The 16,202-nt window shown below is 40.7% G+C and overlaps 1 protein-coding gene and 1 non-coding gene across 4 annotated transcripts in view; both read right to left on the minus strand.

Annotated features, from left to right (window-relative positions):
• Window positions 1-14,668, minus strand: part of NTM (neurotrimin) — an 897,130-nt gene extending 882,462 nt beyond the window's left edge. The window contains exon 1 of one of the 3 annotated variants that reach the window (XM_016137929.2): window positions 14,260-14,668. In XM_016137929.2, the coding sequence (XP_015993415.1) occupies window positions 14,260-14,341 (82 nt within the window). In that variant the 5' untranslated portion in view covers window positions 14,342-14,668. The remainder of the gene's footprint in view (window positions 1-14,259) is intronic. The other 2 variants (XM_016137927.2, XM_036221177.1) reach the window with 2 other exon arrangements.
• On the minus strand, window positions 161-286 carry LOC118603320. Its single transcript, XR_004951193.1, has one exon. It is a non-coding gene; the product is annotated as a U6atac minor spliceosomal RNA (small nuclear RNA).
• Window positions 14,669-16,202: the final 1,534 nt, after the last annotated feature.

Raw genomic sequence — 16,202 nt, forward strand, 5'->3', positions numbered from 1 at the left:
CTTCCTTCCTCTTCCTTCCTTCCTTCCTTCTTTCTCTCTCTCTCTCTCTCTCTCTCTCTCTCTCTCTCTCTTTCTTTTTAAAATAATAATCATCTTAGTAGGTGTAAAGCGGTATTTCATTGTGATTTTGATTTACATTTCCCTAATAACTAAAGATATTAAAAACTCATGGTTAGATGCCTCAAAGTAGGTGGTGATATTTTAATCACCTGTGTGTTGTATAATCCCATGGTCTTCTTTAATCCTTGTCAAGGGGAGTCCTAAATATTCTTCCTTTATCCAACACAATAATTTTCTCTTAATTTTTATCCTCCCCTTCTTCAATGCTGATAGGTCCCCTAATTTGTCTTGGCATGTAGTCATCCAAAGTAGATAATACATTTCCTACATTACTTTGCAATGAAAGGTGACAATGTGGCAAAGGGAATGTTAGGAAGAGTGATATGCAAGAGCATCTGGGAAGGACACTTCTTTAGAAGACAGCACACTTGTGAATTTTGTTCCTTCTTCATCTCTTGGCACACAGATGCTGCCAGCTTAGATGATATGGTCAAAACCCTATACAACAGATCCAAACTACAGAAAGAGTTGGGTCTCTGAGTTTAGGGAACACCACACCAGCCAAGAACAAAGTAGAGTGTTTTTGTAAATAGAGAGATAAACTTCTATCTTATTAAAACCACTTTTCTTATATAGTTTTTGTCATTTGTCATTTTATCATTTGTCATTGCAGCCAAATCCAATCATAATGAATATTCTAATTTTCTCCTTCCTTAACTATAAGTAGTAATGGAATTGGTCTTCCTACTTCTCTTCAAGATTAGTTCTCTTCCCTGTGCTCAAGATTTGCCACTACTCTTACTCCTCATATTCCCTGAGGGATCTCACTTGGTCATTCATCTATATCTCCAATTCATGCTTCTGCTTTCCTAGCCCCTGCCCATCAGCATTTAGAGAAGTATTTTCCATCTCAAAAAACAACAACATTTTCTCCAGCTACAACCCACTTTTGTTGCTCTACTTTCTCCCTCTTTTCTTTATAAAACAAGCAAACAAAAAACCTTTTGAAATAATTATCCACATGTTTTATATCTTTACCTCACTCCACTTTTGTCTCCCATGCTATAGCCTCATCATATAAAACTGTTTTCCAAAGGGAACAGAAGATAGTCTTGTCACTAAGTATAATCTTACTTGATCCCTCAGCAGCATTTTTTACTGTTCATGCTCCTGCCTTCCCCAAACACATCCTTTGATCTTGATGTTATCATGTTCTCCTGGTTTTTCTTGCATGTTTTTGGCCACTTCTTGTCAACTGTCTTTCCAAGATTTCTTCTCTTCCCAATCCTTAAGTGGCAGTGGTATGCACTCATTTCTCTTAATATGTACTGTACTCTCTTTCTGGGTAATTAATTGTATCTGTGTTGAAGACCATTTTCAATCAAGCTCAGATATCTCTTCAAAGTTTCAGCAGCTTCTAAACTGTTTCATATTGGAGAGCTCCTTGTCCAGCAGGCACCTTCAAACCCATCATGACCCAAATTGCATCCATCACTATCTCCCTAAAACTCACCTATTCACCCAGAACTAGAAGTCCTTCTTCATTTCCCTATCACTTATGTTCCCCTTTGCTCTCCATCTACAAGTCATGACCTTTTTACCTCCAAAACACTCTAATACTATCTTATCTCTCCACCTCTGCAGCTCTCACCCTGGTTAATTCATGCCTGGTTGACCAAACATCCTTTCGGAGTCCCCTTTGCCTCTAGTCTTGCCCCCTATTAATTCATTTCTCACACTATAACTAGAGTAACATTTTAACATTTTTAAGTAAACTAAATAATGCTATTCAACAATTAAAAATGCAAATCTGATCATATTACTATCTAGCATACAACCCCTTAAGACAGTTCCTTCCCTCAGTATAAAATTATTAATAAAACCCATAAGGTCATTCAAGGTCTGACCTCTGCTTACATCTCTACCTAAACCTCTTGTCTTTCTACTATAACCCACTTCCCTTCCTCTTAACCCCCACTCCAATCATACAAACACACTCAATCTAGCCCTAAATAGATAGTAAATTCCTAAATTCCTACCATGTTTTCCTGCCTCTAGGCTTTAAAATATGCAGTTTCCTCCACTTATAACACTTAGTACTCTTCATCTTTTTGTCTCAGCTTTAACATCTCTTCCTTCTAGATTTCTCTGACCTGAAAAATCTTCTAGATGCTGCCACAGCAAACACTTGTTTTTATCTCAGCACTTACCATGTTGTATGAAGTTGTCTACTTCACTGAGTGTAAGAGCTATGTCTTATTGTTTGTGGTTAGTATGCTATATGTTCTGAATAAATCATTCTGAAGTAGGTTAAATATAAATGGAAATAAGAACTTGTCCATTCTCTTGGATCTAGTATGTCGCTTTTTCTTTATCATTCACTTTGATCATGTGGAGATGGCATGTCTATATCATTTGAGGATGACATAAAGGTGATGACAGCTCATCAGAATACAAAAATAATCTTAATGAATTTAAATAATGAATCCAAGGTATAATAAAACTTCCAAATGCTTAAATGAAACATTTAAAGAAAACTAACTGAAAACTAGGATAGGAGACATCTTGTATAATAACATTTTGTTAGAGAATTGAGTAAAACATCAATGTGAACCAATAGTGTGGCATATCTGAAAAATAAAAGAACCTAACACTCTAATAGAGTGGACATATAGAATCATAAAGTCCAAAATGTGGTAAGAAATAGTCCTCTCCCCATTTTGTCAATCAGACTGCATCTGGACGAGTCTGTCTGGTAATACCTTTTGGTGAATCACTATCAAACTGGAGAGAGTTCAGAGGACAATGATCACGATAACTAGTGGTCTAGAATTTATGCCTGTGAGAATCATGAGAAGAAACTAAGAATGTCGTAAGTAAAGTCTATGATAGTCATCTCTTAGAAGGTGGATCACACATTATTGCTTATATTTTGAAGAGCTCTGGTTGACAGAAATTAGAAAGATGCAAATTTTTCTCTACATTGATTCATTATGATTGTATTCAGCTACAAGTAATAAAAACCTAATTAAATAGGGATTTTTTAAAAAGTGATAATAAGTGTGAAAATATGTATTCTAGAACTGGTCAACAACCGTGTCATCTTGAACCTGAGATCTTTCTATTAGATTGAGCCATATGGAAGTGTTCATACTCAACTATTTTTGGTTTATTGAAACAGCAAATCCATTTTGTCACTGTAAAAGCTTCTTTCTTTGTCATTCTTAATGTGTTTTGTTTATCTTCCTGTTTGCAAGTTAGCTCCCAGACCTCCCGATAGTATACCAGTCTCTTAGTCAAGAAGAGGGGACAGTAAGATCCAAAAAGCACAGTCCCCCTAAGTGAAATTCTCAGAACTCAACCCAGTAAACATGTGCTTACACTCCATTAACCTGAACTACATTTTGTGGCCATACATACACAGCTGTATGGGAATAGAGGTGAGTATTTTGAATGGGCACACTGCTGCCCTAAACAAATTTAGGGAACTGTTTATAAAGAGAAAAGATACTATTGATATTGAGGAGATATCATAAATGCCTGCCAAAATAGCATTTTCTCACAGAGTTTATCAGCTATGAAAAGGAGTGCTAATATCCATTATTCTCAGATGTATCTGCATGATAGAATCATCTGTAGTTGTTTCAAAGTATAGATAACTCTGCCCTATTCTGACTTATTCATTGAGAATCTTTGTCAGTTGGACCTGGGCATCTGCTTATCACTATCTCCACAGGTGATTCTGACAGTCAGAATTGAGAGTTACAACTCAGGTAGTGAAAATCTGCTCACTGAAAATCTCTGAAATTGTTGAGCAGGAATTAGTGAATATCATTCAAATGGGACTGTTGCCTTGGGTGGGAGATTGGGCAAATTCCAGGTATTTTGCAACTCTAGGAGTCTGTAAAAAAGCTTTTGGATTCGATGATTAAATTATTTTGGTTTTTAGTATTACAAGAGACTAATCAAAACAATGATGATAAGACATTTAGATCCTTCTATTAGGAATGTTTAAGGGAAAATAAAGTAGAAATATAGAACAATTAATTAATTCTTGTTTTCAGTATTAGCAAAATGGTTTTTTCAACTACAGATGTCTATGTATCACCAATTGCATTGAGAAAAAAGTTATTAAATTTTTACATGTCTGAGCCAAGTTTCCTTTTGACTGTTTAGGAGGAATGTCAAATGCTATAACAGAAAACTTTGTGGAAGAAAGAAAAAGAATAGACTTGAATAAGTGGATCACTTGACCACTTCCTCTTCAGCTAAATAAGTCCATCCAATCACTTTTCTCTTTTCTTTTACCCAAACTTCCCTTGTCCCCGTTGCTCCCTCTGATGTCAGCATAGGTTCAGATAGCTCTCCCTTCCTCTATTCTTCTGATCTAGTGACTACTAAAGTGACTATTTTCTGCTCTTGGGTGAGTGTGTCAGAAGTATTGAGCTCATCTACCACTACCAAAGTGCTCATAATATATGGCATACTACTGATTATAGCCAGGAGGGATTACTAACATATGGGATTATAGATTTAGAGTCCAAAAAGAACTTGTCGGAAATAAGATATGAATTGAATATAACAAGATGGTTTCAGAAAGGATAAGTCTGAGGTCAGGTTGTTGTGTACACAGTAAAACAACACAGGCATAGGGTAAGAAAGAGTTGGATTAACAACAGCTCATGATAAGTCAAGAGACTTACATGACTCCTGTAAAAATCCTAATAGGATCTCAGGTCCAGGGTGCGAGCTCTCTCTCTCTTTCTCACACACACACACACACACACACACACACACACACACACACACCTATCTTTCCATCCATAAACACTGAGTGCCACATTTGTGCTAAGTACTGTGCTAGCTGTTCTAGGAATGTAAAGATAAATAAAGCAGTTCCTGACCTCTGGAATTTTGTCTTGTATTACAACAAGTATTTGTGAAGTCGACAATGGCAGCCCTCAGCAGAGGGAGCAGTATGCACACATGTTGTGAGGAGGGCATGGTAGAGAACTTCAAGAAGTCCATAAAACCAGGAGGACCTGCAATCAAGTAAGAGGCTGGCAACCCAGAGCTAGAGCCTTAAGACCTCCCGCACCTTTCCAAAGTGCTGAGACTTCATTCTGTTTGGATTTGGAATCAGGAGAGACCATATCTTGTAATGTTCTGGGCTACTTAGAGCAACTGGAAGAAGCATACTTAAAGAAGGATACAGAGTAACCAGAATAACTTTAGAAAAGTACAATCAGCACCTTCTTGATGGATGCTTATATAGAAAATTAAAAAAAAAAAAAGCTTGGAATATTTAACCTAATGAAGAGGAGATTTGAGGGAGAAGGGCAGGGAATCATGTTTTCAAATATTTGAAGAAAAGTCACATTGAAGAAAAATTATTCTTGTCCTGTGGGTAGCAGTCTTAGTAGCAATCATAATACTATTAGGTAATATTTATCAAGAGCTTACTATGTGCCAGGCAGTGTTCCAAGCACTTTATCTGCAGTAACTTATATAATCCTCATAACAGTCTTAAAGTAAGTCTTATGGTTTATAAAAGAGAGAAATGTATCACACAGAGATTGATTAAATTGCTAAAAGTTTCAAACTAGGAAGTGACAGAGCTGTGTTTAGATCCAGACAATGTTACAGACACTATGTTATAATTTTTTTTCCAGATAGATCCTTCTCCTTTGTCTTCTTTTCCTTCCTGTCTTCCTAAAGGCCAGATACAATAGACTATCTAAGAAAGATGTAGGTTCCCTTATTAGAGATAGAAGCTAGGGAACCTCTACAGTTGCATTTTTGAGGTTTTAGAGCTCAAAGGGAAGGATTGAAATAAATCATCTTGATAGTTCCTCTGGGCTTACGCTGGTTATGACTCTGGGGTTGGCTGACACTGCAGTGTGAACACGTTGGGAAGCCGGCAGTGTGAACATCTTATGAGTTACCCACTGCCTGCCCTTGGCACAAATCTGCAAGGTAGCTCTGTTCCCCATGTGCCCCCCCTAGCCATGCTGACTCCATCAAAAACAGACAAGTTTTCACTCTTGCATGAACTTCAAGAATGGACCTGGCTCAGAGAGTGGAGCCAGAATCATTTCTGCCTAACACATCAGCTGCAAACTTGCCATGGAGGTTCTGAGACTGAGCCTTTGCTGGGAATGAGAAGGAGGGCAATGGAGCAACGGGCCAGATAACCAATTCATGAGGAGAAAAATGAAGGCTATGTCAGTCTTCACACTTATAAATGGAGCTTCTTCCAAGGCCCACCGTCACTTAGCACTCTCTCAGTTCAGCTCTAACACATTCATTCCCAACCCATATTCAAAAGTCTCCTGAATTTCTCTTACAGAATTGATCAATTAATAGTTATTATAATTCCTGATTCCCCCTACCTGAAATGCTGGACTGGTTGATCCTTTCTCCATCCTAAGAATGCCTTACAGATCAAGACATACAGGCATATCTGGATATGTGAGATAGTCTGTATGATACAGTACGCAGTATTTGTGTGCACACAATTCACTCACACGTTCTGACTTTTGTAATCAATATGTGATCGTGTTTATATTCTTAGCTTCTTGCGAGCAGAGACTGCTTCTGGATATTTTCTCCTAGCACCACTACCTTTTAAGCACTCTACTCAAAAAGACTATTTGCAGAATTGCAAAATGTTGAACTTGAAGTGACACTTGAAAATCTTTTAGTTATACTGCTTTATTTTAGAGATGTGAAAACTGAGGCTCATATAGGGGATGTGTCATACCCAAGGTCACAGATAATTTTCAGTTGACTTTAAGAGGCACAGTTTTCATACCTGGCCACAGATTAGGACTTCTTACAGAGCCCTTAAAAATACCACTGGGGACCGCATCATGAAGTGATTCTGATTTAATCAGTCTGGAATGGAGACCAGACATTAGTATTTTTATAAAGCTTATGGAGCACCACTGGCTTAGAGAATGCGAGTATTATAAATAAAAACAAATTGCACTACCTTCTGTGGACCTACCAACTTCTGAGCTAGAGCTAAAAGATGAAGAATTGTTCTAAGATGCTTGACTTGGAAGAATCGTGGATCTATGAGAAAGGTTTTTCTGCATGAGAAAAGCTAAGAATAATCACCTCTGCCACTATGAACATGTGGTAGAAGCAGCCAGGTGAGTGATCATCCTAAAGCATCCAGTGTGAGCATAAGAGAAGTTGTATTCTCTTTGGGTACATACAGCTGAAAACAAGTTGATGGATTGAAAGGCTTGTGTCCCAACCACAGAATAGTACCAGAGTAGAAAAAATCATGATGCATTTTTTATTATTCCAGGAACCCTAAATTAAGGTGTGTGAGTGGGTAGTAAATAAAAGGGTTTTCAGAAGGAAGGTAGTCTTAACTACCCCTCAAAGAGGTTCGCTAAACTGCATTTGCCCCATCCAGACTAGCTGCCTGAAGCAAATCCTTATTTTGTCTGATAAAAGTTTTCTCCCCTTAACTTCTTTATCCTCTAGTTCTGTACAGAAGGTAGAACACATGGAGTTGTATAGGCCTACAGATAGGGTGGCAATAGTACTGAAGATCAACCAGTAACTCTAATGATGAGAAGCCATGGTCACAAAGGCAACTAATTTCCACCAGTTTCACTGTCCACATATTAACTGAGGGAATGACAAATATCTATAAGCTCCTTCTTGGCAGGAGACACCATGGAGTAGCAAAGGCAGTGTCTTTTATTATTAACACAGAACTAAAGTCTTGTATCCTCCTCCATTGCTCCCTATCTAAAAACAAGGATCGAGGTTTGGTTGCTTTCTTACTGCCCATTATCATTTGCGTGCGTGCGCACACGCAGGCACACACACAGACACACACAGACACACACAGACACACACACACACACAAACAGAAGCTGTGTCACTGAGTCATCCCCCTTGCTACTGCCACACCTATTGGTGCTTCCAAATGTATTAAAAAGGAAGGCAAGCCAAGCCAAATCTGGAACATTTACTCTATCTTTGGTCTCATCCTTTATATGGTTTTAATCACTGCTGTATTCGCAGCACCTAAAACAAAACGAACAAATGAATAATGGAACACAGTAGGTGCTCAATAAACATTAGCTGGTGGACCGAATCGATAAACAAATGAAAAACTAGATGGTCTGTGTTGGTTTAGAATTTGGTGATACCACCAAGCTGAAGCAAAGGAAGCACCTTGGAGAATAAATTTAAATGAACAAGCGAAGCCAAAACCAGCCAGTCTTTTCGATCAGTCTTTTATTACTGTAAAGGGCAATATTCCTAGAGAAGCCTCCCCCCCCAAAAAAAAGGCAAAGAAATTAAATTTAGTTACCTAAGATGTCCTTAGTAACAAAGCTGAAGAAGAATGTGTTTTCCAATATTTGATTTCTTAGCTTGACAGTCTCTCTTGAAATATTCTCTTCTCAGCAATGAAAATGTGAATCTTTGTTGGTTTGTTTTGCAGTTTGCAAATGACTTACAGAGTTCTTCTGACAGGGTTGCTGTTTTTCTTCTTGCAAATAAACAAAAAGCTGTTTCTCTAATATGACTTAAGTGAGGGAGATTCTGTGATCTGCCCTGGTTTTGGAAAGAGGATTAAAAAAGAAAAAAAGAAGGGTAAGTAGAAAGAAGAATGAGGAAAACTGGAAAGCAAGCAGGGCACGGAAGATGAGCAAAAAGCAAGAAAGAGGGGATGATAAGTTGGATATGGAAAATTAGAGTGTCAGGGGTATCAAATAGCTGAGGACTTCGTAATCAATAGGATCCTAGATATCCTTATTGGGGGTGTCTGAACTTGGCCATCAGTTCGTTAGTTTTCCCTCCCTCTCTTTTATTGCACTGTGTCATCTGGCCTCCTTGTGAACTGGATAGACAGACTGTCCCCTCCTTCTAGGCAAGTCTGCATGAAGCAGAGCAACCCCTGCCAGCTTGACCTAGATCTGTCAGTTGATCAATTATTTTTCCCATAGAGCAGAAGAAAAAATGAAAGGAAGAAAAAAGGGGGAAGAGAAGGCAGAAAGAAGGAGAAAGGAAAGGGGAGAAAAAAAAGAGGAAGAAATGGGAGGAGAGAGAATGAGAGGTAAGGTGGATCAACACATACCTCTTTTAAGCTTAAGGGCTTTTAAGTTTAAGCAGTGATAGCAAGAGCAGGCTTAATACAGAAGTTTGCATAAATAAATAGACAAATTAAAATACAAAGCTCTCAGAGATGATTAAACAAAATCATAGTCTAAGCAAAGGATAGAGTTCTCCTTTTCCTACTTTTTTCTAATCCAGATTAGAGCTGTTTTTTTTTTCCTAGAACAATTCCAGCTTTCCTCCTCCCCCATGCTCCTCCTCTCTGCCATTCACCCTGACAGCATTGTACCTCCATGCAAAAGTCTCCTTTTACAAATAGATGGGAGGCATGCTCCCTGTTTATTTTTTTCTAAAGCCCCTATAGCCTTCCAGTGCACTCTGCAGTGGACTAGGAAGGTCGGAGGAGATACTGGGGAGGATGGCTACATAACAGAAGAGCCAGGCCCCATCTAACCTGTGCCATTAATTACCTTATGTTTGCATGTTTCCATTTTGTATGTTTAATTTGTTTTATTTAATCTCAAAAGACTATAGACATAAAGTAAACATGTAACAAGCCAACAGAGCAGAAAGGAAGTAAACTGCATAAATACAGCCAGTCTCAGCATGGAGTTCCACTTAGCACCACATGTTTGGAGTGTTACAAGCATTAATGAGTCCTCACAACACCCAGGGGACTTGCTCCCCAGCCTGGCAGACAGGTGGGGAGACTGGCTCACAGAAGGAAAGATTTTCCCCTACAGAAAACATAGACGATTTTAAGTTCAGATATACATGTTCCCCGTGGAGGCCACCAAAACTGGCTGGAAATCTTGAAGGCAGGTGCCCAAAGAGTCTGTAGTACTGCTGCTGAGGTTAGAAATAAAGCAAAGATGTTTTTGTTTGTTAGTTTGTTTTTGCATCTTTAGTATTCTAGTTGGTGGTCTGGAGCAGGACTGTGAGCTCTAAACCAAAAACCCTGGAACAGAACCAAATCCCAGATGTGATAGTCCCATCCAAAGCATTTCCGCCATGAGTAGACAGCCAATATCATTGCAAATCTTGTCAGCATGTGTTTCCTGCACATGCCAGAATCATGTGTCTCATTTTGATTCAGAAATGTTACCACTTCTTAGGTTATCAAGAGAGCTCACTTCATTTCAAGGGGTAAACTGTGGCTGAAACCGACACTGGTTTGTTTGGCCCATCCATGACAAGCAACTGGTACCAGCCCAGGTCGCTGTATCTCAGGGCTGCTAAACTGCCATGCATGCAGAGGACAGAGCCTCAGTGAACCATTAGAAGAGAGTCCCAACTGAAGCACCTCAAGAAGGGAACCAGGAAAGACCCTTCAAGGATCTCTGCACTTCTTAATGCAAGCATTCTAGCAGAGATTCACTGATAAACAACAGAAGTCAGGGGCTAGATGTTGAAGCTAATAAAAAAGGGTTTGGGGCTTATATTCGGCCTTTAAAATGCCAAAAAGTCCAGCACCAGGACTAAACTTTGCACCTGGTAACTAAAGCTGCAATCACTAGAAAGGCCTGCTGGTCACTGTGGGCACTCTCCAGTCTAAATGCTCAGAGGACCTCTGAGTAGGAAGGAGGGAGGTGAGCAGCCTTTGCTGTACTATATACAACTTGCACCAAGTTGGCAGCTCCAAGCACAATAACAACGGTCAATTTGTGAAGCTCCTCTGTCCCTCTCCCATCTTTTAAAATTTTATTTATGTACTTCATTTTTGGCCATATTTCCAAGTGCTTACAATGCTTATATAAGGCCCAGGGTCCCAACTACTCCAGCTGATTTTTCACTTTGCCAGTAAACATTGTTATGGTCTCAACTGCCTCCTTCACATCTTAACAGCATTGCCCAACTCAGGCTGCTGCTGGCACCCAAATGCTTACTGAGAGTGGCAGGTACTTGGCCGAGCTGCCCAGCTGAACAGTCTCCATGCTGTCAGCACTGAGTGAAGGAAAGTGTAAACTTAGCCCAGCCTCCTTTCCCTTCTATTCTGCCTTGTTTGTGTCTCAAGTGAGCAGATAAGTTGATGCGGAATGCGAGGAGATGAGAGAAAATTAGAAAGGTAAGACAGGAATCTAGCCAAGCTTATCAGAAGGTGTTAAAAAGGAGCATTAATCCTTCGAAGGAGAAATGCTTGGGTTTCTAGAAAGAGTAAAGCTGCAGTACAACCCAATCAGCCATTGCTTTCAGAGCCTCTCAGTGGCAGAAGGTAGGCGGTGTGCTGAAAAGGACAGCTCCTAATCCAGCTTTCTGGCTCCTGTTCCCAGAAAGAAAGGCTGCTAGTTAATCAACCCTGGTGTGTCTTAGGGCCAGGGCCCCAGGGTGCTAATCACCTCCTCCCCCCATCCCACCCTCCACCCCGCCGTCCTGCTCATCACTAATTAGTGCTGATTCCCTCAGAAATCTCCTGCCCTTAAGCTGGATCTTGGTTGCTACTTGAGTTGGGGAGAGGAGCAGGTCGGTGAGGGGTTCATAACCTGCCACTAGAATAGAACACACCTTTTCCAGAAGGCAAGAAACCCAGGAAGTAGCAGCTCTAAGAAGAACCAGCTTAAAACAAAACCAGTGAAGAAAAATTGCCTTGGAATGTGCACTGCATTCTAACTAGTCCCACTGGGTCAATGCAATAGGGGTGGATTATTGCAGCCAAGACCTGGGCTGCCTCAGTAATTCTGTAAGTTTGATAAGAGATAGCTGGCAGACTCTGGCTTCCATCCCCTGAAAGAGAAAACAGCCATCACCTCTGCTGCTTCGACTGGCATGTGGTCTGGGAGTCCTTGGGGGCCATTCTGCCTTAAAATTGGGCAGCCTTGTTCTATTGTGACAGATTGAAGCCTATTCAGAGCTGGCTTTGAGGTGGGCAGCACAAATAAGGCCATTATTCTTCTTAGGAGATTCAGTATTGCAGAAAATGTGAGGAGGTCTGAGGTACCCTTGTCACCTCCATCCCCACCTCAGGACAGGAACGAGATCATAAAATCAGATTTCACCCTGGAGAATTTTGCACCACCACTTTCTACTCATCTATTCATGGATGATTCAAAGTATGAGCAAATATTATGCTTCCCTGCATTTATTTCTGATGAAAAAATAATCACGTATGCTAATTTATATGTAAATTCAGTTTGGCCCTGGGGCTCCTGGCACGCTGCCAATGGGGCTGTTGATGGTGGAAGTTTGGTCATTGTCTCCAGTTTGATATTATAGATAGAAGAGACACAGGCCTCAGGACAAATGGGAATTATCAAGGACTTGGGACCTTCACTTTCCTTCCTCTGACCCTGTACTCTACCGCTTGCCTAATTAGCCTTCATTTCTGTGGTTATGTGACAGAAGCTGTTTTCCTCGAGGGAACCTAGCCCTGAACTCAGTTTCCCCACGGCCAGTGCTATGGCTCTGACCTCACTGGCTGAGCCCCTGTACACCCAGAACAAGCAGGGGTGAGCACATACCTTGCACACGCACACATGCACACATGCATACACTCACGCACACACTGCTGCTGCTCTATGTTACATAAGAGAAGTCATTCAAGGATGCTTCCAAGTTGGCTCCTTCACTCTCACACCCATCAATGCCCCCATGGGAGAAGAGAGAGATCCTGAGGCTGAGAACAGCAGTCGATATCAAGGATATCCCTACAAAATCCACGGCTGTTACTTCCTTGTCATCTGACTCAGAACCCTCATTCCCCACTTACCTTACTCCTGGAGCTGCAGGCAAGGGTACACACACATTTGATTCTTCCCAGCCTGTTCCCTCTGTCCACCTTGCATAAGTCCCCATGATAGTCATTGCAACCTATGTAGGGGGGATAGCAGAGGTCCACAAAGCCTACCCTAAGAGGGAGGTCAGCAGGACTAGAGGTGAGGACTCAGTTGAGACCATGAGAACTCCATATTGCAGTAGGAGAAGGGAAAGAGGTGAAGGGGGACTTCCTGTTCTTTTTCACCTGTGAGACCAAACTTTCCTCTAGAAATACAACTGCCCAGGACAGAGCTTCTGCTTGGGATCCTCTCGGAGAAACTGCTGGCTGGACCACCCAGGGAAAGTTTCTTTGCCTATCTCAATCCCTACAACTTTAGGTATCTTTAATATGAAAAAGGCAAGCCAGATACCCAATCACCCCCACCCCCCACACACGCACACCCCACCAAAGGGCAGGGTGGGTGGGAACAAGCAGGTTAGCAGATAATACTGTTGCTGGAACGGAAGAGCTGGGACAGAGTGTGGGGACACATGGTGCAGTAAATAGACTCAGGGTTGAAGCAGATTCCGAATGCACCCAATGCAGCACAGTCAACATCAAAGCATGCACTTGGCCAGGGAGCAAGCCCGGCCCTCAACTGCAGCCCCCATGGCTTGGCTTCCAGACCAATAATAAACAGAAAATTAGCATTCTACTCTTATTGCCGCTTTCTCTTCAACTTAGAAAAGCCTTCCAGAATTTCAGAACCCTGCGCGTGCCTGTTCCCACTGCCTTTTATCTGCTTGTTACCCTCCCCAAACCCCACTGCCCCTGCCACAAATGACCCCTCGAAACACATTCAAAACTAATATAGTTGTCCACCGCAGCTGCAAATTGATTCATTCCTTTAAGCTGAATCTCTGACCAGAATCTTACAGGAATGCAGTTACCTGATATTTCTAGCCTGCATTTTCCTTTGCTCCTTTTTGAAGCTTTGCAAGTTTACTGGCCGATATTTAAAGTTTCCTCTTGTAATATCTTCCCAGTAACGTAAGCAACACATTAGCAACCCCGCTACCCTCGCAATCTGAAATTTCCCCCTGCTTCCGTGTATGCTCTGCCGTGTGTGTGCAAGAATGTACATAAAGCCAGGGAGACCAGCACACAGCCACATACCTAACAGGAGCACCAGACACCTTTTTCTTATGCATATACATTCCCCCATTCCAGTCGCAGCCAGAATCAAATCAATATTCTCACAGCCTGGTAGGGAGAATGTAGTCCCAGCCATGCTGTTTAAACGCTCTCTCTCCTCCACCTGCAAACCGCGCAGCAAAGCTGACTCGGGAGTCTGCGAATCATATAAAGCACACTGTACAATTCCTGGGTCTACGGTAGGCAAATCAATAGCAAGCTCTTACCTTGAAAGAGAAACAGAGCAGCCAGCCCCGTGAAGATTGCCCAAGAGATAGAATTGTGCATTTTTGCCTGGATGGTTTTCATGATATTTTTTCTTCTTCTTTTTCCTCTTTTTTGTCAGGTTCGGTTTTTTCTTTCTTTCCTGACAGATTGCGTTACTCTCAAGCTCGTGGAAGGAGATTTAAATCCACTGTTTTGCTGAAGGACACAACAAGAAAGCTGAGGGTGTGAGAGAGTGTGACTTCTCAGTAATTATCTCTACTCATACTCTGGCACTGAGACACATCGTACAATCTGGCCCTGGACAGCCCTCCTACAAGCTGCAATCATTGGTTCTAATCCAAGGATTGACAGAGCTACAACACACGCGCGCGGGCACACGCGCACACGCGCGCACACACACACACACACACTCACTCAGGAATCATTTACTGGGCAAATCAGGCTAGCTGATTAAAGAGACAGGAGCCTGGAGAGATGGAATGATAAATGTCACTTTGCCCCTTCTATATTACTTTCATTTTTTAAACTGACAGTTTCAGAGCCCCAAGCATCAAAAAATCCCTTTCCTTCTGGCATTCCTTGGCCTCCTGAACTCGGATTCCCTTTACGCTGGAAAAATCCCATAGCCAGCAACGGCTAACAGGAAATTTTAAAGGCACATTTTCATGCTCAGTGAAACTTGCAAAGATGAGTCAAATTTCATTGTACCTATTTTCTTCTCCAATAAAAATACTATTCAATGACAGATTTTTTTCTCTTATTTTTTTGCCTTTACCCAATCAACCTCCTTCTTAGTTGCTTTTTAAATAATAAGTAACTTCTATTTTCTTCTGTCACTTTTGTTCCAGAATATCTGTATTACTCCTATTTTTCATTCACTTAATTTATTTCTTAAAGTCATCCATGTGTATATGACACCCTAAAAAGGGATAAGACTTCTGAAATTTGAAAAGAACTGCAGTCTGCATATGGAGAATCGTCTCCAAAAGAGAACAAAAAATGAGTTCATTCTACATGCCTCAGTCAATCCACATTCACTAAGAAGAACAATATAATTGCTTGTGATTTAAATTGCAGCAAGCCAGATTGAGGGTAGACAAGATGAAGGACTTTTCAAGTGTAAATTTTATGTGTGGTTATAAAATATCCTTAGAGAGTTGCAGACATCCATCTTTTGTTGATGAATATGAATGAAAATCAGACAGAAATGACCGAATTGGTGTACTAACTTCTTGAGATATCGTCTAACTCTAAGGCCTGGAATTTGATGATGCAATTTTTGTTTCCTCTTATGAGAAACAAGTTATATGATATGAACAAAAATTCTGGAAAACTTAGTCATTAACAGGATCTTCCCTAATTGATTCTGATAAATTCATGCCATCATGGTGCCTTAGGACACATCCTTGAATATTTCTTCCAGATCTCCACAGCTAATCATTATTCTTTCTTGTAACCCCCATAATGTATATATTTTTAATGTATATATTATTTAACTACATAGTATAAGAGTACTTATTATGTTTACATACAGGTGAAATGAAAACAGTACTGCCATTTACACATGTCTAAGAGTTGCCTTTCACCTATGTTGCGTGAAGGAGAATGGTCGCTCTCTACACACATGCAGCCCAGGGACTCTGAATGGAAGGAGCAGTGGGGTTGTCGGGACACCTGGATCCTAGTGCCAGCTCTACATAAGGGAATGTGGGCAGATCATTTTACTTCTGTAAACCTTGGCCTCTCATCTGTAAAATTAGAGAACTGAAATAATTTCTAAGGCCTCTTTCAATTTTTCAAGGTGTTTATGTTAACAAAATTGTTTCCCTGCCACTATGTTCTAATTTTTATGTCCATCAAAATGTCCTTGATACCATAAGTTCCCAATGAAAAGAATTGTATCCGTCTACTAGTTTGTGAGTGTGTGTGTGTGCGCGCGCGC

This window comes from Rousettus aegyptiacus, unplaced genomic scaffold, assembly GCF_014176215.1.
Source record: "Rousettus aegyptiacus isolate mRouAeg1 unplaced genomic scaffold, mRouAeg1.p scaffold_m13_p_5, whole genome shotgun sequence".
NCBI classification, from domain to species: Eukaryota; Metazoa; Chordata; class Mammalia; order Chiroptera; family Pteropodidae; genus Rousettus; species Rousettus aegyptiacus.